This window comes from Leucoraja erinacea, chromosome 11 (genome assembly GCF_028641065.1).
Source record: "Leucoraja erinacea ecotype New England chromosome 11, Leri_hhj_1, whole genome shotgun sequence".
Taxonomy (NCBI): domain Eukaryota; kingdom Metazoa; phylum Chordata; class Chondrichthyes; order Rajiformes; family Rajidae; genus Leucoraja; species Leucoraja erinaceus.
The window spans coordinates 51,692,609-51,716,626 of NC_073387.1; the positions used below are offsets into that span (position 1 = coordinate 51,692,609).

Here is a 24,018-nt window from a genome sequence, read left to right on the forward strand (position 1 = left end):
GGAGAGGAATTTCCCGGATTTTTTTCCCGAATTGGACCTGGGTTTTTATCCGGTTTTTTGCCTCCCCCAGGAGATCACGAGGTTCTTGGGGTGGAGAGGGGTGATAGCGGTATAAGGGGGAGGGTAGTGTCTTGTGTTCTGCGTCTTGTGTCTACTGTTTGTGGGTAAGTGTGTCTGTTTAGTGTTCAGCCATGAGCGAATGGCGGTGCGGGCTCGACGGACCTGGTGGTCTACTCTCGCACCTACTTTCTATGTTTCTATGTTTCTATGTTAAACCACAAACTAGATAGTCACAAAATGCTGGATTAACTCAGCGGGACAGGCAGCATCTCTGGAGAGAAGGAATGGGTGACATTTCGGGTCGAGACCCTTCTTATGACTCGAAACGTCATCCATTCCTTCTCTCCAGAAATGTTGCCTGTCCTGCTGAGTTACTCCAGCTTTTTGTGTCTATCTTCGGTTTAAACCAGCATCTGCACTAATACTGCACTACGAAAAGTAGATAGTATTAGGTCATATTCCAGATTTTAGAAATTGTTGCATCTTTTCTGACCTTAATCCACCTGTTTTGGCTATTTATAACTATACCAATCATTTCACAATCTATTTCCTACCTTTGAAAAAAAGCTGTGGGTTAAAGCAACTTAGAAGACGACATGCAATAAAAAAAAATAGGGATTCATGCTAATTCCTTCTGTAATCCAGCTAATGGCAGATGGTGCAAGGACGCAGTGATTCTGCACATCTATTTGGAGTTGGACTCTTCACCGATGGGACATGAAAAATACTTGTCAGTTATCCATGATATATTTCATATTTTATTCTTTTTCAGAATAGATGGTGCAAGCAAAGCCAGCTGTTATTGCTGGTCTTTCAATAGCTACATTGAAAGGGTAATGAAAAATATCAAGGAGTTCAAAAAATGCTTTTGAGCATATCTGCTTGTTTTTCAGAAAGGTTAACATAGTTGACAGTGCCAAATATAAAATGGTTTTGACTGGTACAATATTGATTCTATTATGGCATGTTTATTCCTGTGAGCATTTAAGACCATAAGACATAGGAGCAGAATTAGGCCATTCGGCCCATCGAGTCTACTCTGCCATTCAATCATGGCTGATCTTTCTTTTCCTCTCGGTCCCATTCCCTGCCTTCTCCCTTTGACAATCTTACTAATCAAGAACATCGATCTTTGCTTTAAAAATACTCAATGACTTGTCCTCCACAGTCATCTGTGACAAAGAATTCCACAGATTCACCACCCTCTGGCTAAAGAAATTCCTCCTCAAAATTTATGCCAAAACATATTTTTGGTATTACTTGAAAAACATTCGACAGTAAGAGAACAAAAGATTATTTTATTTTCTGATTATTGTTGTCACTGTAGGTAGTTTAGTTTAGAGAACGTTAGTTTACAGCCTGAAATTAGGCCCTTTGGCCCACTGATTCCACGCTGACCAGCCTTCACCCATACACCAATACTATCCTACACACCAAGGTCAATTTACAGAAGTAAATCTACCTACAGACCTGCATGTCTTTGGAATGTGAAAATAAAACGGAGAACCTGAAGGAAACTCACGTGGTCACAGGGAGAACATACAAATGTTCACTGCAGCTCAGTACATGTGACAATAATAAACCTAAAACATATTCCAACAATGTTGCTCAAATCCCGTTTCATAATAATGTGTCCCCCATTCAACCTGTAACTGTTTTTTTATGAATCTATAACCAACACAAACTCAGATACGGCTATTGTCAACTCATGGAGGAGTTGGTAGAGGTGTTCTTAAAACCAATATTCACTTTAACTGTGTGGATTAAATTCCAAAAAAGTAATATGAACGCAGGCACGCATTATGTATTGTTGATTTAATACTTTTCAATGAATTAAATTATCTGGTCCAGGAAGGAACCTGTTCAAGTTTGTTCAAGTTTGTACAATCCTCTTATACCACTATAATGTTCAGTATTTACATTTACACAGAAACAATTTTAGTAGGTGATAAAATAAAGTCTAAAGGCAGAAGTCTTCAAAAAAAAGTTGTACCTAAAGGATTTTACAATCGGCTAGATCCAAATTACACTAGGTACGACAGGACAATAGTGATTATACCAGAAATATAATAATTAAGTGATTTCTGCATGTCGTCAATGCATTTTCAATGCCATAGAATTCTGCTAAAATGATTTTTTTAATGACAAAACAGGATAGGATGGGTGAACACTTGTCAATTGAACAGTTCAAAAATAAAATAATCTGTTAAGAAGCATAAAAACTAGAAAAATAACCAACAAATTAAGCTCTGCCACAGTTGTGAAATATTAATTAGTGTAAATGGCTGGAAGAGAGTATTGGTATGATGACCCATGCCTGATCCTAAATTGCACTTAAGTTTTGTACAGGACATCGAGCAGCACTCTCTGAATTACTGAACTTTTCAGCGAAGGATAAACTATGTAGAAAATTATCACCGTCGACCCCGTTAGGAAAAATGAATTAATAAACTCATTTTTCTTTAAGAAAAAAAACAGCTGTACCAGTGCACATTGCATTGTGTTAAATTGGAAGCACTCTTGTTTCCCTGATGTCTTAGTGGATAAATGCATCAATCTAGCAGGGTGCCAAATGGCTATTTCACCTAAGCCAGGAACTAGTGGAGGTTGGGTTGGTGCAAAAGGGAAAGAGATAAAAAGCAAGACAAGGAGTTTCTATCCCTTAGACCCTTGGAGAGAGGGAATGGGTGATGTTTCAGGTCAAGACCATTCTCGAGACCCATAAAGTCACCCAATCCTTCTCTCCAGAGATGCTGTCTGTCCTGCTGAGTTACTCCATCATTTTGTGTCTATCCTTGGTATGAACCAATATCTGCAGTTTCGTCCGATGCGTGTCTACCCCTGGTTGCTATGGTCAGAGAATGGTGGGCGCCTGCTTTCAATTATTTCATTGAAATAATACTATTTCACAGACAATTCATCTAGGTACTATTTCATTTAGGTAGACCACAATAAAATGTGCAAGGTATGTAACAAAACAGGCAAATTTAGAGAAACATCCAGTTCCTTAAAAAGTTCCATTCGAGTTAGCTTACAAGTGCAAAAAAAACGTCATTGTAATTATCCAGCAGTCTGAAACTGGCATTTTGAAATCTGCTTTTCTGTAATCTTGCTAAACAGAAACTGTAAGACGGCTGAAAAGTCTACCAGAAAAAATGGGGCAATTCTGGGATTGTACTCTTGATGGATAAAACTCAAGGTCACAATTTCAGCCAAAGGGCAATGGGAAATGGAGGCATGGAACTTTTCTGTAATGATGGGAGAGTTGGAAGGAAGATCACCAAAATGCTTCCAAATTGCCAGTTTCAGATGCGGATATCTGGGAATAGATTAAATTATTCCTTCTCAAATCTGGAATACAGTACATGGAAAAAGGGAAGCCACAGTAACTTATTAGGACAACAAATATAAATATAAAAACATAAAAAATTCACATTGCTTTCCTTGTACTCTGCACAATGCTCTACCTTTGGAACCAGCCGCACGGAAGTCAGTTCCATCCGCTATCACATACAGTGTATCTCGGAATGTCTTGTCTGAACTGTCCCTTCCTTTTCCTTTTATTCTGCCAAACCAATATACATAGAAGATGGAGAAACGCTCATATAGTTTTCCTTCTTTTCTTCCTCATCATCCTAGGGTACAACCATTCAAAAGGTCGAGTGGTGGTGGTGCTGCTGCCTTTTTGGATTGTCCCTATGGTCGGAGCAGCTCCTTTATCTGAAACACCTGGTACATGTCCTGCAGTTCCTTCTGCCTCCTTCCTGTCTGCTGAAGCCTGCCTGTCTCTGGAAGAGCTTCTTTCTCGGAACCTCCTGAAGGGCGACCTCATTCTCTTTCTACTCTTTGATTCCTGTTCTCTCTCGCTTCTAGCACCTACGGGCTCAATCGCAACTGCGCTGCCCGTCAGGCCTGTAATCTGCTGGATTTTCTTTTGCAAATAGACACCACCTATTCCACAGGTATGTGCCACAGTGCTCTTGTGCCTGACCTCACTAGCAAGGGAAGAAGAGCAGGTGGATACATTTGGTGGACTTGAACATTGTGGCCACAATGGTATATCACCTGGTAGAAAAAGGGAGGAAATGTTTAAATGTTAAAATAACTCATCCAGCAACATAAATATCTAAACATCTGAGGCCATTTTGCTTTCTTGTGGCACAAGTTGTCATAAATCTAGTGTGTCTCAGTCAAAGGTTTATTATCCTGTATTATCCGTGGTTAAATATAAATGATAAACACGATATCTCTTGGGTACTTTTAGTTACTTCCTTTGAAGCTTAGTCTTGAAATCCACATTTTAATAATATCTAATGGAGACTATGGAATCTGAAATTCAAACTCTAATGAAAGGTCTCTCAATTTCTGCCTCACTGAATAGTTGTCTTCGCTTCTTCAGAAGATGTTGCTGGAATATAATTCCACAACCATAAATACAAATTTAATCCCTGGAGCGAGTGGTCATTATTCAAAATGAACTTTGACATAAGGTACTAACTAGCCTTTTGACCGAGAGGTGCCCACATATACTAAATTACCCAAAACAAATTCTGCTAACAATACTGCTGAAGTGAAGCTACAAATTCATCCAATTCTTCAAAGTTAATGGTAATGCTCTTTATATGAAACAACTCATTAATAGAAAGTAAAGGTGCTCACAAAAAAAATCAGCTAAACCATTCCTTACTGTCCTCCTTACTGTCCAAAAAAAAGTGCTAGAGAACTCAGTTGGTCAGGAAGCATCCGTGGAGAAAATGAACAGGCAACATTTTGGGTCGGGATCCTTTTCAGACTGATTGAGGAAGAGCTGGAAAAGCTTGGGGGCAGTTTCTACCCAGCTGTTATCAGGCAACTGAACCATCCTACCACAGCTAGAGAGCAGTCCTGAACTGCTACCTATCTCATTGGAGACACTAGTAGCATCTTTGATTGGACTTTACTGGACTTTATCTTGCACCAAACGTTATTCCGTTACCACGCATCTGTAAACTGTGAATGGCTCGACTGTAATCATGTTTTATCTTTCCACTGATTGGTTAGTATGCAACAAAAGCTTTTCACTGTACCGCGGTACATGTGACAATACATTAAGTTATTAAAACTAAAATGTAAAGCCTGAGGAATGTCAAAAACAAGAACTAAATGTGTATGAATACACTAATACACATTTAATTTTATTTTTTGATGTTACACACTAATGTAATATAATAAAATGTCCAATGATCTTAAAGAGTTGAAAGGGAACACAAGAACGGGGACCCCGGTGAGTTCAAAGGGAGTATTGGAGACATCCCCTGGCTAATAGGATTTCTGAATGGTTGGTTAGCAGATCATCAAAATTTTATCATACTTCTATTTCTTTTAATTAGTAAAATAAGACTGTCCATTGGTGGTTTGCTGGTGTAAAAATTATGCTCCGTGTCTGAAGGTTACCTTTTCGTGGGGAGTTTTGAGGAGAAGCGGGAGGGGAAGAGAGTTGTGATGATGCTGTTGACACTGTGTCATCAGTATTCTTCTTGCTTCGATCAGCTTGTACTTCATCGGACACGACTAAAGACTTCTTCAAGGCTTGCGGAGAATTGGTACCTAGGGAAATAAAATAAATCAGATTACATTTGAAAAATCAACCAAAAAAACTGCAGATGAAAATTTGAATTAAAAACAAAATGCAATAAATAATCAGCAGGTCAGGCAACATACTGTTGTGATAGAACAATGTTATTGCTTCAGGCCTGACAAAGGGTCCTTTCACTAAAACATTAACTCAGTTCTCGTGATTATGGACGCTGTCGGTATAAGTTACAAATTGTCGGTAGTGTGTAGGATAGGAGGGATTCAGTGTATGGGGATCGCTGGTCGGTGTGCACAAGGTGGGCCGAAGGGCTTGTTTCCACACTGTATCTCTAAACTAAATTAAATTTGGGTTTTTCCAATTTTTGACTTTGAATCCACATGCATAGTCCCTTTCCAGTATGCTCTAGTTCACTTGGGGCAGCAGTGCAGCAAAATTCAATGGCATGAGACAACCGTTGAACTTAAACACTATTCTTTGCAGAATGGTTCAGTACGCTCTACATTTTACAAATTAAATACAGTGAAAAGATGTTTTATTACATTACCCACATTAATTTTCACAACCTCAGATTCAGATTCAATTTTAATTGTCATTGTCAGTGTACAGTACAGAGACAACGAAATGCATTCTCTGCAACTAATTGTGTTCCCAGCACAACACCTAGCCACTGCAATTTAACATTTTATTTTACAGGTTGGTTTCAATGAGCAGATGATGCTGCAACAAAGCACGAGGAATAAATTGAAGAGCTCACTGAATTTTAGTCAGGATTTTAAAATTAGTCTTATAAGGTCCCACATTGGAGATTAGTGGGCAAAATTAGGGCACATGGTATTGGGGGGTAGAGTGCTAACATGGATAGAAAATTGGTTGGCAGACAGGAAACAAAGAGTAGGGATTAATGGGTCCCTTTCAGAATGGCAGGCAGTGACTAGTGGGGTACTGCAAGGCTCGGTGCTGGGACCACAGCTATTTACAATATACATCAATGATTTGGATGAAGGGATTCAAAGTAACATTAGCAAATTTGCAGATGACACAAAACTGGATAGCAGTATGAACTGTGAGGAGGATGCTATGAGAATGCAGGGTGACTTGGACAGGTTGTGGGAGTGGGCAGATGCATGGCAGATGAAGTTTAATGTGGATAAATGTGAGGTTATCCACTTTCGTATCAAAAACAGGAAGGCAGATTACTATCTAAATGGCGTCAAGTTGTGAAAAGGGGAAGTACAACGGGATCTGTGGGTCCTTGTACATCAGTCTATGACAGTAAGCATGCAGGTACAGCAGGCAGTGAAGAAAGCAAATGGCATGTTGGCCTTTATAACAAGAGGAGTCGAGTATAGGAGCAAAGAGGTCCTTCTGCAGTTGTACAAGGCCCTAGTGAGACCACACCTGGAGTATTATGTGCAGTTTTGGTCCCCTAATTTGAGGTAGGCCATTCTTGCTATTGAGGGAGTGCAGCGTAGGTTTATAAGGTTAATGGATGGCGGGTGTCAAATGCTGAGAGAATGGAGCGGCTGGGCTTGTACACTCTGGAGTTTAGAAGGATGAGAGGATATCTTATTGAAACATATAAGATTGTTAAGGGTTTGGACACGCTAGAGGCAGGAAACATGTTCCTGCCTCTAGCAATGTTGGGGGAATCCAGAACCAGGGGCTACAGTTTAAGAATAAGGCGTAAGCCATTTAGAACAGAGAGGAAACACTTTTTCCTCACAGAGAGTTGTGAATCTGTGGAATTCTCTGCCTCAGAGGACGGTGGAGGCCGGTTCTCTGGATACTTTCAAGAGAAGCTAAATAGAGCTCTAAAAGATAGCGGAGTCAGGGAATATGGGGAGAAGGCAGGAACGGGGTACTAATTGGGGATGATCAGCCAAGATCACATTGAATGACGGTGCTGGTTTCGATGGGCCGAATGGCCTCCTCATGCACCTATTGTCTATATTTGGAACACAAGAATGAAAGGGTTGTGTTTATTTCAGAACAGACCATAGAAACACTGCAGTACAGAGGCAGCCATTAGGCCCATCGTGTCCATGCCAGCTCCTAGAACAGCAATTTGGTCATCCCTATTCCCCTCTATTTAGTTGCTTTTACTGTCATGTGTGCTGAGGTACAGTGAAATGCTTTTGTTGCGATCTAACCAGTCAGCGAAATAACTATACATGATTAATATCGTGCCATTCACTCTTACTTACGGTACAACCTGAAAGTCTTTTACAATGCTATCTTATTCCTTTTTGAAAGCCCTGACTGGTTCTATCACCACCTTGACAGTGAGTGAGCTCCTTTTATTCAAAATGTTAAATCTGTCCTTTCCAGTCTTTGACCCATGCTCTAGCGAAAACAGCTTCATTCTGGTTTATTCCATTAATGTTGTAACTGAAAACACTCAAAACTGGAACCATCTGTTTCTGTAATTTCTCTTGGGATCTTAAATCCTTTCCAAAGTTTGATCACCAGAACCGAAAACAATGCTCTGGCTGGTACTCAGTGTTTTATAGGCTTTAAACATAACTTTCCTGCTTTTGAGCTCTCTGCTTCTGTGTGTTGTGTTAAAGCTTATAAATATCTGAATCTGACCATAAATCTCACACGTCTGCATTTTATTGTTCATTCTGCACTAGATCTGACCAGGCAAATCATCTGAGTGACAATTTCTTAATGCAATTAATCCCAAAGGTGGCAGGCCAGTTCACTAATATTTTTTTTAAAAAGGTTTCAAGTGATTCGACATGTCTCCAAATAGTCTAACAAGCATCTACAGATGCCTGCTGAAAGTATCCTGACTGGTTGCATCATGAACCTGATATGGCAAATCCAATGCATAGGAACACAAGTGGTTACAGAGTGTGATGGACTCAGCCTGATCCATCACGGGCACAGGCCTCCCCTCCAACCACCTTCACTATCGTTGGATCAAAATCATGGCAATCTCTACCCAATAGCTTTATGGATATACAGACACCTCAAGAATTGCAGCGATTCAAGGGGATAGATTCAAGGCAATCAGGCAAGGGGAAGTAAATGCAAATTTCACGTCACTTAAATTAATGTAAATAAAATATCATGAGGGTGAAAATCAATAATAACCTCAAATAAGCTCTGAATTACATAGGCCATTATTGCACTATAATTGTTTGCTTTTTATGTGTACATATGTGTGTGTGTGTGTGTGTGTGTGTGTGTGTGTGTGTGAGTGTGTGTGTGTGTGTGTGTATGTGAGTATATATATATATATATATATATATATATATTATATATAGACATACATTATATATATAGACATACTTACATTATATATATATATATTTTATGTGAGTATTTCTATATATACACACACTGAACTTTTTTTCTCGTTTATTATTTTGTTAACAGTGTACTATGTTTACATATTCAGTTGTGCTGGTGCAAGTAAGAATTTCATTGTTCTATCTGGGACATATAACGATATAACACTTGACTCTTAACAAGCAATTTCCATTAGAAATAGATAAAACAGTTACCAAATGCCGGGGCTGAGACTTTCTTGCGTGAACTACTCAAAGCTACTGCTGGCACTTGCAGTGCTTGGCTCATTCTTTGCTGTGCTTGGTGCTTGCCTTGTTGACCAGATGACCTCGTAATCACTGGGGACATGTCTGAGCTTTTATAGGACCGTCGCTCTCCAAAGTTCTTGCTTACTGTTACAAAAACAAAACTAATTAATAGCAGTCATTGACTCCTAAAAAAAATCTAGCATTTACAACTGAAGTTAATTAGTCTTTAATTATTTTGTAACTGAAGTTAATTAATCTCATGCACAAAATGAGAATCAGATATTTCAGAGAAAATGCATCTTTGCTTGAAATGTACTGAAACATAGAATGTTTTCAGGAAATAACTTTTTTTTAAATATAATGCCCACAACACAGTATAACCATTATACTTCTTGTTCCTAACTCAAAATTACTTACTGCTGATTTACGAATTGAACCAATTATACTAATAAATGTTTTGAGTACAACAGCATTTCTTGGTGTTTTTTTTATTCAAATCAGTGATTATGTAGGTAGAAAATACCTCTTAAATGTATTTTAAAGTTTTGTATCATGTTCTCTAGGTTGCTTATTCTCAGTTGTACATTGGTTATCAATAAATATACAATTCCCATTATTTATTCCCATTACTCTCCCACAATTAATATTTTTTCCACAATGAAAATCCATTTAACCTATTTGATTTATTTTCATTACTCAACACTCCATTGCTCCCACAACCACCTGATGGCAGTGTGGTCTTGCAACACTTGGCAGCAATTAACAATAATGGCACATTGCAACAATCTCTTTTTTATTATTTTCCTATATCACATAAAAGATCAGACCACTGAAATTAGCAGTTTAGCTTTTAAGGTCCTATCTGTAATTTTGAAAGTAAAGATGATGCAGCATTTTGCAACAAGATCAATGCTGATTTAAATATATTTTGACATTCATTCTTTCCCTCACCTTGTTTATCCTAACCATACACCTGCTGCAGCTGAGAGGTTGAATATGCATCTGACTCCTATTCCCCCAAGAGTTCCCATCTGTGACAAGCTACTTGGTGACGTGAATAAGAAACGGCAAGAACTTTCAGGGATTTCAATTTTACTTTGAGAATAAATATAGAAACAAAGAACTGCAGACGCTGGCTTATACCAAAGATTGACACAAAGTTCTGGAGTAACTCAGCTGGTCTGAAGAAGGGTCCCGACCCGAAACGTTACTTATCCTTTTATTCCAGAGATGCTGCCAGACCAGCTGAGTTACTCCAGCAGTTTGTGTCTATCTTTAATTTGAGTCTAAACTGATAAGCTTCCATGATAAATACTGCACCATCTTGTGGAAAGGGTTCAATCCTCTACAATTATACATTCTATATCAACCTCTGTTGTCTATTGCCTATCTATAGTGATGCTGCATCATTATACAATACAATTATACCCTCTGTTATGAACCTCTGATCATTTTTTTTAAAATGTATCTTCTTTTGGCTTAAAGTCCAAAAAGAAACAAAGACAGTACATTTACACGTAGCAAGCTGATAATGACTGGCACTTTGCTATGGTGACATTAGTCAAAGGTCAAATGTGCTCTCCTCTTAGTTCAGTAAATGTAGGTGGTTAGGAAGTGAATCTTGTAAATTAGTGAAGCTAAGCCCTACCTTTGCTGAACTGGAGAACTCGACCACGAGAGCACCAAGTTATAGTTGAGTGAGAATGGAAAGTAAGCCAAGGATTGCACTCTGGTGGCCATATGAATGGGAATATATCAGCTGGAGAGTCGACTTGATTCTTGTGAGATTGCTGACATTGATTGTATTGGTTACAAATAAATTATTACCTAATTGGGCAAATATCAATGCTAACTGTGGTAGCACAGTGGCACAGTAGCAGAGCTGTTGCCTCACAGCACCAGAGACCCAGGTTGGACCCTGACTACAGGTGCTGTTTGTGTGGAGTTAGTACGTTTTCCTTGTGACCGCTTGTTTTTTCTCTGGTTTTCTCCCACATTTCAAAAAAGTCCGGGTTTGTAGGTTAATTGGCGTTTGCAAATTGCCACTAGTGTGAGTAATGCGAAATGTGATAACATAGTACTAGTGTATGGGTGATTGATGGTCAGCATGCATTTGGTGGGCCGATGGGCCTGGTTCCACTGATTCCCTAAGTGAAATTCTGACAAAAATAGGTTATGAAATCCAGGAAAGGATGGGAAAAAAAACTGTTGTTAATACGTACGACCTTTGCTTGTTAATGGCTCTGATTTTTAAAAAATCCAAAGGCCAAATGATGGACAGTAATTATTCTGTATTTACTTCTGAAGGCCTTCAGTATCATCTGAAGCTCTCTGCTGCCCAAACAAAAATAATGTTTAATATCACTAATGATAAAAACTGCTTCTGCTTAAAATGATGTTCATGTAATAAAATGCAGGGATGCTGCATCATTTAAAATTCAACGCAGTAAACATCTCTGGAGTTTACTCACATGTGCCATAAGCAGGCTCACATTGCAGTGACATTAATTGAATGTTCTCCTCATTTGTCTCCACGTTTAAGTTTGAAAGATACTGCTTAACCTTCCGAGCCATTTGTGCATCTTCATAAAGTTTCTTAGCGTTAAGTAGCGAGCTGCGACGTGCCCGCTTCTTATGACCCCCACCTTGCACTGAATCCAGCACATTGGAATTTGTGCTGCCTTGACTTAATGACCTGTGCAGAGGGAAGAAAGGGAAATCAAAACGCAGCAGCCTTTGGCAGCAACTTACAGAAACCAGTGCATGCAGTGAATGGGGAGGATGAGTGTTAGTTCATGGCAGCTGCTGCCACTTCATCAGCATCGCATGCCCACATTATTAATCAAAAAATATTTATGAGAAACAGTTCTTGTATGTCAGAGAGGAATTATTGCAATAAGTTACCAGAAATCAGGACACGGCTAAAATGTTCAAGTCATGTAGTTTCTCCTGACCATATTATTAAAGATTTACATAGATAAAATACTATGAGAATTGACAGGAAATTTGCTTTCATTTAGTAAACTGCAGGTGCATCACTCTGCAAGCTACTGTATCTGGTGATTGGTTTGTTTCAATATAAGAATAGAAATTTCTATGCACAAACAAGATTCCCATGATAGATAGTGTTACTGGATGGCAATTGATGGTGGTGGGGAGTGGACATTGAACCCCTTGGCTGCAATCCCCACCCTTGATGCATGCCCCTGGGAAATAGTGTGCGATGTGGACTAGAATAAGAATATTGTTTCCACTCCCTTTTTCATTTTGGTGTTCTTAAACTGCAAATTTTTGTTTTAAATGCATTTTTTAATCCAATCAGAGAAATGATTGCTTTAAACATCTCAATAACAACATTAAATATATATGTGTATTCATTTCAGCATTGGGAGCATTTAAACATTGGAATACAAGATAAACAATGCACAGGAAATGAATTGTCATCTCCCTTCCACAGGGCTACCAGTCTTCATGTTTTTAAAAACATTCATTCTGTTCATTAGTAAATCAATTGCAAGTTTATTTATGTTTGGTATTTGGCATGGTCCTGATTTCAGCTAAACGTTAAATGCTTTGAGTCTTGCAGTTGCCCAGTAAGGAATTGGCCTTCGGTCCACCAGAGCCTCACTCACCTCCGAGGCAGGATCTCCCCTGCACATGACTACTTTGACTATCCCTGAATGCTATATGCCTTTCCAAATGTATATAAATCCCGTCTCCAATAATCTTCCTACCACTGACGCATTGTTCACTGGCCTGTAGTTATCTGGCTTATCCCTGCTGTCCTTAAATATAATTACAATAACTATTCTTTAGTCTTCCAGCATTTCACCTGCGACTAATGGAAGATGCAAGAATCTCTATCAAGATCACAGTTATCTCCTCCCACATTTCCCCAGAGCAACCTTGTCTAGATCTCATCCAGCCCTGGGGATTTATCAACCCTTATGCTTCTGAAGATTTCAAACCTGCTGCAGATTATCTGCATACCCCTCTCTGAACTCACCATCTTCCACCCCTTCTTTTCGATGAATGTTCATGAGAAGTATCCATCCAAGTCTTTTAGATCCACACATTGATTATCCCTTTGGTTCCCAAAGGGACACACTCTTCCCTGGCTACCCTATTGCTCTTTATACAGATAGTCTTGGGATTCTCCTTACCTTATTTCCTATCGGATATCTTAATTTCTCTCAATATACCTAAGCCAATAAGTATAATTTTTGTTGTATTCACTAATGCGCCATTTTCTAGTGTTTCCTCTCGTCTTTTTTCTACTGTAATTAGCTGTTCAATGCCCAATGCTTCACTTTAAACTGTGTAGGAAGAAACTGCAGAAGCTGGTTTAAACCAAAGACAGACCCAAAAAGCTGGAGTAACTCAGCGGTACAGACAGCATCTCTCGAGAGAAAGAATGGGTGACGTTTCGGGTCTGAAGAAAGGTCTCGACCCGAAACGCCACCCATTCCTTCTCTCCAGAGATGCTGCCTGTTACTCCAGCTTTTTCTGTCCATCACTTTAAAATATTTTATCTGTGTATTGAAAATCCCTCAGTGGTCTAACCCCAACTCCACCTATGTACCTCTTAGTCCATTCCGAAGTCCCATGCTAAAAGTCAAGGCCGACAATCCAGCACCCCACTGACAGATTGTTACTTCACAAGAACCATTAATCTCGGGTTCTGTTTTATTTCTTAGATAGACCAAAAAAAAAAATCACATGGCACTATTGCAAAGTGATTCAGGGAAGTGTAGCAATCCATATTTCCAAACTGACAAATTATCTGGTGATTATCAGTGTTTGTGGAAGCCAATGCATAAATTTCCTATGAGATTTCCTGCATTACTACAGTGATTACAATTCATTCATACTTGAGCAGCTGTAAAGTGTTTTTGGATGTTTTCAAAGGGATATCAATATCACTATAGTAATGCCAGTTGTTTTGTCTTATAACTCGTCACTCAATATACTCCTTTTGATTTTGTGAAAACTCATTCCAACTCAATTCCCAGCAGTGTTTCTACTTTATCCAAAATCTGGTAGTACCATATAAATCAGAAGTATAGTTGTTATTGCTAAAGCGTGCAGTGACAATTTCAACCATGTTTCCAGGAATATATTTGTTATTTTTTAACATTAACTAGTTAAACAGTATTATAAGAGTGGAACAAGGACAAGGGGTCACAGTTTAAGGATAAGGGGGAAATCTTTTAGGGCCGAGATGAGAAAAGCATTTTTCACACAGAGAGTGGTGAATCTGTGGAATTCTCTGCCACAGAAGGTAGTTGAGGCCAGTTCATTGGCTATATTTAAGAGAAAGTTAGATGTGGCCCTTGTGGCTAAAGGGGGTATGGAGAGAAGGCAGGTACAGGATGCTGAGTTGGATGATCAGCCATGATCATATTAAATGGCGGTGCAGGCTTGAAGGGCCGAATGGCCTACTCCTGCACCTAATTTCTATGTTTCTATGGAACAAAAATTGATCTGACGATGGGTCATTAACCTGAAAAATGAACTCTTCCCAGATGCTTCCTGACCTTTGAGTATTTCTGGTATTATTTTTATTGCTATTTTATATCATGTTCTGTGGGAAATTGTAATATTATACTGGATTGGTAATGATCCCATTATAATTATGAAGAATGCAGTGAATTGGTTAATGTTTAATTAATCATGCTGCACAGAATCTCTACCTATCTGATATCAAGTGTCTGAAGTCAGTACACACTCCATTACTTATCACAAATACCAACATTCTCATATCAATGGGCCTACAATTATCCATTACTAATACAATTGCAAAACACAACATTTACGGAAAAATACTCTTTACTTGCAAAATAAATGCACAAACCCAGACAGTCTTAAAACAAGATCATGTTTACCTCAGCTTGTAAACGTTTTAAAGAAATGCATGCATTTTTTGTTGTAAAAGACACTTCGCTGAGATGGTTTAAGAAGTAATTCTGCAATATAACATGATATTTTAAAGGGACAATAGGTGGGTTGGGTATTAGGTTAAGCGAGACATGCTGTTTTACAGGGCGGGCAGTTGTGAGGAGGATGCAGAGCTGGTTACGTGCCAAAACATCAGCACCTGTGCACAGACTACTTACCCCAAACTCCTCCATCTCTTCTTCCTGTAAGTGAGAGCCATGAACATTGAAGCATGTGTTCAAAGAAAAAGGCAGAAAAGACAAACCAGTTCAGAAGAGCAAGAGGATAAGGGGAAGAGTTCAGTACAAGGGAACGGAGAGTGCTATAAAACTGGCACCACTGATCGACAAAATCATATCAAAGGGGTCTAGTTTACTTCTGAAGGAACATCAAGAAAATACACACAAAATGCTGGAGGAACACAGCGAGACAGGCAGCATCTCTGGTGAGAATGCTGCCTGACCCGCTGAGTTACTCCAAGATTTTGTGTCTATCTTCGCTTTAAACCAGCATCTGCAGTTCCTTCCTACACATCAAGAACATACCACTGATATCAACAAACAAACTGGTGGAAGAATTCTGTGGGTCAAGCAGCATCTGTGAAAGCAAACAGACAGTAGATGTTTTGGGTCAAGACTGAGGACTGAGAAGGGAGAGGAAAGATATCCAGTATATCGAAGTGAGAGCGTATAGAAGGGAGAGGTGATAGGTGGAACCAGATTTGGGGGAGTGGGTAGCAGTGATGGGCAGGTGGAACCAGGTGGGGGAGGAAGATGTGTCTAAGTAAAGGGGTGAGTGAGGGTGAAGGGGGGTTATGGAAAAGATGAGCAATGGGAGGGAGACCTTGGGTGGCCTGGTGTTATTGCAAAAGGAACACGGGGGAGTGGGTTAGCTGGTTACAACAATCACCATCCAGCCTCCATCTCTACCCTTTGCGGTCACCTCAATCTACGTAAAAGCTATTTCTTGTTTCTGCCCATCACCTATGATTGTCTCAGAACTTCCCCTCCTTCTCCAACACCTGGGTCCATTTGCCTATCTTCTTCTCCCCTCCCCTTTAATGCTGTTCCATCTATCTCCAGCCTTTGACTCAACCATCCATCTCACTTCTAGATACTGGCCATCTATCCTCCCCCACCGCAAACAAGTCGACACATCCTTTTTGCCTCCACAGATACTGTTCTATCCACCAGGTTCTTCTAGCAGTTTATTTTTTGCTCCAGTTTCTGATGGTCTTTCTGTGGTCTTTTGTATACTACTGATATCTTCACAATGAAACCACTGAATGGTCATAACACTGAATATTCAAGCCTGAAAATTGAATTTTAATGAGGTGAAATAAAAGCTCCAAAATAAGCACATTAAAGATCTTATTACGAATCACCCTTTTCTCTCAGCCTTCTAGGTATTACAGTAAGAGATGTTGCAGGATTGGAACTGGATTACAGACAACTTCAGATTTTCTGCTACATCCATTTACTATTTTGAAGCCGATTTTATTTCAGGTTAGTTTCTAGCCTGATGTTGGTGGAGTCCAGAACCAGGGGCCACAGTTTAAGAATAAAGGGTAAGCCAGTTAGAACGTAGATGAGGAAACACTTTTTCACACAGACAGTGGGATTCTCTGCCTCAGAGGGCAGTGGAGGTTCTCTGGAAACTTTCAAGAGAGAGCTAGATAGGGCTCTTGAAGCAAGCGTAGTCAGAGGATATGGGGAGAAGGCAGGAACGGGGTACTGATTGTGAATGATCAGCCATGATCATATTGAATGGCGGTGCTGGCTTGAAGGGCTGTATGGCCTACTCCTGCACCTATTGGTTTTTACTGTTATTATGTGTGAAATGTTTTAAGTTTCATGTGCGATGCTCCGGTATTCCCTGGGAAACGTCTTCTCATTTTGCACTGTACAACTGTTGCTTTGCAAGATGACAATAAAGGTTGATTGATTATTATGTGTGAAATGTTTTAAGTTTCATGTGCGATGCTCCGGTATTCCCTGGGAAATGATTGATTGATTAGATTGATTGTCTATTGCGTATTGCCTTCTGACTAAAACTGTTCCCCTAAAGTACATTTCATTCAATTAACCCAGAAATCTAAATACAATTAACGGAAAAATTATTTTGTTTGTTACGTGATTTTGACTTTCAGAAAATTCTGAGAAGCTTATATTGGAATCTTGAAACTATCAGGTATCTGCATCACGCTAACCTCAGCAACTAAGAACCTCTTTCATTGTACTGAGGGCTTCAAGTTTATTTTGTACTAGTATTACAGTTATTAATTTATTGGTTTAAAATATATATATATATATTAATTATCAGTGTGCATTGTATTGATGGGCCTATTATTCTGCTTCACGTAAGAATTTCATTGTTCCGTTATCGCTACATATGACAATTAAATACCCTTGACTCTCTACGACTCCTGACTCTCTTGAATCAAATCAGGGTATTCCAACCATTTTTACATTTAGGAAAATTATTTGGGAAAATTTACATTTAAGTAAAATGGCCACGAAAAGCTCCAAATTGACAAGAGTCTTGAAGCATCATCCAGAAGAGAAGAAAATGGTCCAAAATTTCTAGGGTTCTCTTAGTTTCCAGTTGAAACACTAACAAAATATACGGCATACTTCTTCAATACAGGCTACAACCTTTCACATTGCTTCAATATATCTGCTTCTAACCAGCAGGAAAAGGAGGATAAGTTGAAAGGCACTGACAAGAAAGTGGACATTTACCTTCATTTATAAACATTTAACATTATAAACCAGTGGAATTGCTTTCCTTTTTGGATCTGAAGCACAAATCTTTTCACTGCGATCAAATGGCCACGAAAAGCTCCAAATGGCCAAAATGAATGAAAACATTTCATTCCATGCCTCAATCCTGAGGATTCAAATTTTAGATCACTTTGTCAACAGTATTTAAACTGTGAAATTATTATTTCCCTTTCTAAGATTATTTCAATAATATGAGGAATTTAAAAAACAGAATTAATGGAAGAAAGAGGAGATGCCTCATTAAAGATCCAGTGCTACTTTTGTTTTTATGTTAAATTAGCCTTCAATACCCTAATGTCAAATAAGATCATTCCCATACTTCTGGACGTTAGGTTTGGAGACTCCATCTCCCACTGGTTTCTGGACTTTGACTGGTAAACCACAGTCAGTTAGAATTGGCCTTACATTTCCTTCACTCTGACCCTCATCACCAGTGCCTCTCAATGTTGCGTGCTCTACTTCCTGCACATCCACCATTGTATTGCCAAACATAATTCTAACTCAATCATTAAGCTCACCAATGCAACCACTGTTGTGGGCCAGATCAACAACAATGAGAAAATAAATCTCAAACCCTGTGCCCCGGTAACAATGTAACCGTTAATGTCAGCAAGACAAAGAGCTGGCTATTGACCTAAGGAAGTGAGTGGGCCAACAATACTCTGTTTCCATGAATGGAGCTGCTGTAGTGATGGTCAACACCTTCAAGTTCCTAAACATCCATTTCACCAAAAACCTAACTAAGGCCCTTCACACTGACACGGTGATTAAAAAAAAAGACATATACTATCTTATGTGTCTGAGAAGATTCAGCATATCCACGAGGATTCTCTCGAACCTTTACAAATACACTGTAGAAAGAATTCTGAGGATGTATCCCAGCTTGGTATGGTAACTGCCCAGATCTTGAGCACATGAACATGCAGAGGGTGGTGAACAAAGCCTGGTCCATTACAGACTCATCACTTCCTTCCAGTCTATCTTCATAGCATGTTGCACCAGGAACACTGGAAGTATCGTTAAGGATGCCATACCCATTTCCATCTTCTGGGAGAAGCTACAGGAGCTTGGACATTCAGCTTTTTCCACCCTACCATCAAACTAATGAATCAATCACCTATTTTGTACCTCCTTCCCCGCAGTGTTGCCACGTGTGCTTGCACTTAATTCTACCTTGTTCAGTTATTCTGTTATTGTACTTGAATTTTTTTTTTGCTCTTCTCCAAATTGCACTCCAATCTTTTGCAGTATTCTATTGTTTTACATTTGACATTGTAATTTTTGTTGCATTGTCATTGTCCTTTCCGTGCGCACAGTCTCCTCTGAACTTCACGTTAACAATGAATTTAATTGCATCGTGGTGTACATGATAAACCAATCTGAATCTCCACCAATTACAGCTCAGATGAGAACAGGATCTCTGGAAAGCAGCAACAAGTTCTAGTTTCACTGAAAAACATTGTAATCAAAGCCAATGTATAAACATCTATTCTCAGCTTCAAATTTCATTAACTTGAACTAGATATATCCAGATGGAAAGAGATTGGGTCATTTATCATGAACCAAGTAAACCTGTCCTGTCACTGAGTGTATCTTAAGCCAGTTGGCAGTTATTTGCTGCTGTTTAAATGAAAATAAATGTGTACTTCAGTTTATATGAAAGCAAAAATTAAATAAAGGATGTTTGACTGTAAAATCTTATTTTGCATTGCATTTAGTTGTAAACACTTCAGTCTTTGAAATTGGACATGATCACAGGCAACAATTTCCAGAATGCTGTAAGTTTTCAAAAGGCTTCCCCAGCCAAATTTTAGGATTTGCAATGCTCCAGCCATGCTTATACAAAAAAAAATATCCTTATTTGGTTTCTTGACAATCACTGACCTATTCCGGAACATTACAGCAGGATCCATATTAACCGAAGTCATACGGACAACATGTCGAATCTCCTTGGCGATCATCCGCAGTTTCTCAAAATTTGCCAAACCTTCAACCTTCGAGTCATTTCCTTCAAAAAGAAAAGACGACATTTTTTTTTTGCCACTTGATGACAATACCAAATTATATCAAAACTGCATAGGAATGCAAGAATGGAGGTTGACCTTTAGATCATTGAGCCTATTCTGCAGCTATGTATGCAAACATCAAATGAACTATGGGGAATCAGTTTTGCAAACATTGAAGAAATCAGTAAAATAATGACACTTAATTTCAGTACTGATTTCACAATATCAGAATCAGTTTCTCCTGTTAATAATTAGACCTTTTGTAAAAAAATTAATGAACAGGCAGATAAGTCAGAACTAAGCTTGTGAGAGCAACAAATAACAGTTAACATGTGACATCAGGATAAGTCAATTAATATTACTAACTGCAGGCAACAGTGAAGAAACCGCATCGCACACTGGTGCCAGCTTCAAGCACCAAGGCCCCACATTGAATCTTTTGCTTTTGTTTAATTTATTTGAATGTAGTTTAGAGATACAGTGGGGAAACAGGCCCTACAGCCCACTGGGTCTGCACAGACCAGCGATCCCCACACATTAACACTATTCTACATCCACTAGGGCCAATTTTTACTTTTACCAAGCCAATTAACCTACAAACCTGTAAGTCTTTGGAGTGTGGGAGGAAACCGAAGATCTAGGAGAAAACCCACGCAGATCACAGGGAGAATGTACAAACTCCGTACAAACAGCACCTTCAGTCAGGATCAAACCCAGGTCTCCGGCGCTGCATTCACTGTAAGGCAGCAACTCTACCCTGCGCCACCGTGACCGCCCAGAAAGGAGGCCGAAAAAGCAGATGGCGCAGTAGAGACCATGTAAAAAGTACATATCCGGTAAGGAGAATCATTAACTGAGATTAGTCATCTGGAAACTCGACTGTTAAAATGGTGTATGTGCATAAATTTTAATTAATTATTTTAAAATGATTAGTATGTTATGTAGGATTTAATAGAAAGAGTATTTTGCTACCTTTCACTTTAAAGATTGAAAACGCTGGTTAACACATTCGTACTGCAGCAAAAATCTACTGCAGGCACTAGTGCAGCAGCTGAAATCTGGTGCACATTATAAAATACTGGAAGAATTCTATGATCTTAGCAGCAAATATGAAGCTAACGTTGTGTCGACATTTGAGGTCGAAACCCTGCATCAGGTCTGGAGCTGGGTGAGAGATATAGCCAGATGTACAAATGTGGAGGGGGAGTGCGATAGGAGCCGTAGGTGATGGGTGAAACCAGAAGAGGTGGGGAATGATGGATAGATGAAATCTGGAGAGGGAGGGGGAGATGGAAATGGCAAATAAAGGGAAAGAGATATGGAAATCTGCAAATCCTCAATAGAAAAACTGCACAGATAAATACCAGCACTTGTATTATGCATGATCAAAAGATTATTAATTTTATGTCAAATAAATGAATGATCCAGTAACAAACTGTAGTCTAATTAATCTTCTCAATTATCTAAAATCTTAAAGGTCAAATGCTAATGATCACAAAAAAATTGATTTAGTTGAATCGATAAATAACTGAGATCAGAATATTTTAATATATTTAGGATATTACATAATTTAAGAATACTGGTACGTTGAGCTACTGTAAGTCACTGACAATGATGGAAAAATAATGTACTTGTTTTGTGCATTGTGTGCAGTATACCACACAAAATAAAATATGTAGCTTTCCCCAATCCAATATTATGTCACGTGTAACTTATGTCATTCTTACCCCACTAAATAAACATTGTGCAGAAATAATATAACAAATATTCTAGCTGTTAGCTTAACCTTCACCCTATTAAATACATTTATACAGCTGTCACAGAAATATATAAATCTGCCAAGCGTCATCTACTTAGATTGCCAACTGCTCAGTTGGCATCAATAATGTGAAACACCCATAGTCTCAGAAAATGTTGTTCTTTAAATTTAAATTCAACAGCCATGGGTGTCACGCTCGTCAATTGTTAAGGTCACTCCTATTTACCGGTGCTTGACAGTTTTGTGACTGGCAGTCTAACCCTACCTCACTGAATCAACAATAAAACCACACAGTTCTAAAATGAATACATGACCAGTGATCTAATCGTCACCCTGAGGATAACGCAAACTCCACATTGCTACAAGAAGGCAGAGGATGCCAATGCAAGAGTTAAACACTTAACAAGCAGTTGACTGCATGCTGCAAATTATCTACATGAGCAATTCTGACTTTAATAATGGAATACCTTCATGCAGAAAAGTGAGGTCTTTTTTGACTACAGGGAAGAGTGGAATGATGGGCGGCTGCAGACTCTGACTGCTGAGAACGTTTCTGTATTTTGCCATGTTTCTCGAGGGATCAAAGAGATCTTGAAGGTCTCGTAGCAGCTTTTCATACTTGCTTGGAAGTTTTTCCCAAGTGCTTCTAAGACGTGCAATTGGTGCAAGGTTTAGCCCACTGAAACGGAGGGAAAATTAGATGAATGTTTTAAATATTAATTACATCTGAAGCAATTTAAATTTTGAAATAGAGTGGCATCTGATAAATATACATTTAAGAACATTTACACTGACATTAACACTCACAGATTGATTATTTTCAAAGCACGACATGGTATTTACTGCGCAAACATAAGTCTTTTGGTCAAACAAGCCCATTCCAGTGTTTACATCTTCATCGTTATATCTTTACTTTCACCTTTATATTCATTATTGCGGCTTTAAATTGCCGCGGACTTGCTCGCGCCCGCCGGGGCCTTTGACCTCGCCTTCGGGAGAGGAATGGAGAGCAGGGGAGAGATAAGACTTTGCCTTCCATCACAGTGAGGAGGAGACTCACTGTGATGGATGTTTGTGTGAATTGTGTTGGTGTGTGTCTTGGTTCTTTTCTTGTATGACTGCAGAAACCAAATTTCGTTTGAACCTCATGTGAGTCCACAGGCTGCGGCTGTAGCAATCCCAGCCAAGGGATCGACTCCGATGTTAAGTCCACGCACCGCGGGGGCGCTCAAGGTCAGTCCGAGGAGGCCTCCAGCTCCATCGATGGTAGGCCGCAAAGCGATCAGAGATGCGATCCAGAAAATAATCGCATCTCCGGCAAGGTAAGAAACTGAAAAAAAAGTTTACCCCGACACCCACATAAAAAAAACGACGAACATTTACACCAACTTTTAAAACACACTAAAAATAAAACAAAAGACGAAAAAAATGTTGGCGGGGCTGCCAATCGTTCGGCACCCCTGGTGGTAGTATTGTATACATTATATTATTTTAGTATACATTTTAGTATACATTGCACCTTTTTCTTTATCCTTTTCACGCAAAAGAGATCAAAATTCTCTCAAATGCACTCCCAGCATGGTTATATAAAGGTTTAATGCACGTGTCACATAGTATCTGTGCTTATCGATTCAAATCCATGTAAAATTAGCTTAAGTATTTGATTACCTTTAAAAGGTCTAATTTGGTACAATGGAGAAGATACAAAGCAGTTACTGAGACGTCTTCACAGGCAGTTAAAAGTGAAACACCACAAAGCAAATGTTAAAACTTGCAGATGGAGAGACAAGAGGAGAGAGAACGAGAGAAAGTAAACAAGAGAGAGAGGAAAAACAAGAGAGAAAAAAAACAAGAGAGAAAAAGAGAGGGAGAGAAAATGAGAGGGAGAGAAAAAACGATCAAGAGAAAAACACGAGAGACAACAAACACAAGACAGAGTTAAAGAGAGAAAACATGAGAGTAAGAAAATGTGCGGGAGAAAAGGAAATAAAAAGTTGTGAAATGTATGCGACATGTTAGAGAGAATAGAAACTTGAAGAATAGGGGGAAAGGGGGAGATGCAGCGAGACCTGGGTGTCATGGTACACCAGTCATTGAAGGTAGGCATGCAGGTGCAGCAGGCAGTAAAGAAAGCGAATGGTATGTTAGCTTTCATTGCAAAAGGATTTGAGTATAGGAGCAGAGAGGTTCTACTGCAGTTGTACAGGGTCTTGGTGAGACCACACCTGGAGTATTGCATACAGTTTTGGTCTCCAAATCTGAGGAAGGACATTATTGCCATAGAGGGAGTGCAGAGACGGTTCACCAGAGTGATTCCTGGGATGTCAGGACTGTCTTATGAAGAAAGACTGGA

At 39.2% G+C, this 24,018-nt stretch overlaps 1 protein-coding gene across 8 annotated transcripts in view; it reads right to left on the bottom strand.

The window, feature by feature from the left end:
- Positions 1-24,018, bottom strand: part of LOC129701809 (rap guanine nucleotide exchange factor 6-like) — a 286,480-nt gene that overhangs the window by 14,892 nt on the left and 247,570 nt on the right. For 5 of the 8 annotated variants that reach the window (XM_055643261.1, XM_055643266.1, XM_055643262.1 and 2 more), the window contains 6 exons: positions 22,133-22,344; positions 19,785-19,908; positions 15,297-15,320; positions 11,652-11,875; positions 9,148-9,324; positions 5,494-5,646 (listed from right to left, as the gene is read on the bottom strand). In XM_055643261.1, the coding sequence (XP_055499236.1) occupies positions 5,494-5,646; positions 9,148-9,324; positions 11,652-11,875; positions 15,297-15,320; positions 19,785-19,908; positions 22,133-22,344 (914 nt within the window). Of the gene's footprint in view, positions 1-276; positions 4,126-5,493; positions 5,647-9,147; positions 9,325-11,651; positions 11,876-15,296; positions 15,321-19,784; positions 19,909-22,132; positions 22,345-24,018 lie in introns of those variants that run through there. The other 3 variants (XM_055643264.1, XM_055643263.1, XM_055643268.1) reach the window with 2 other exon arrangements.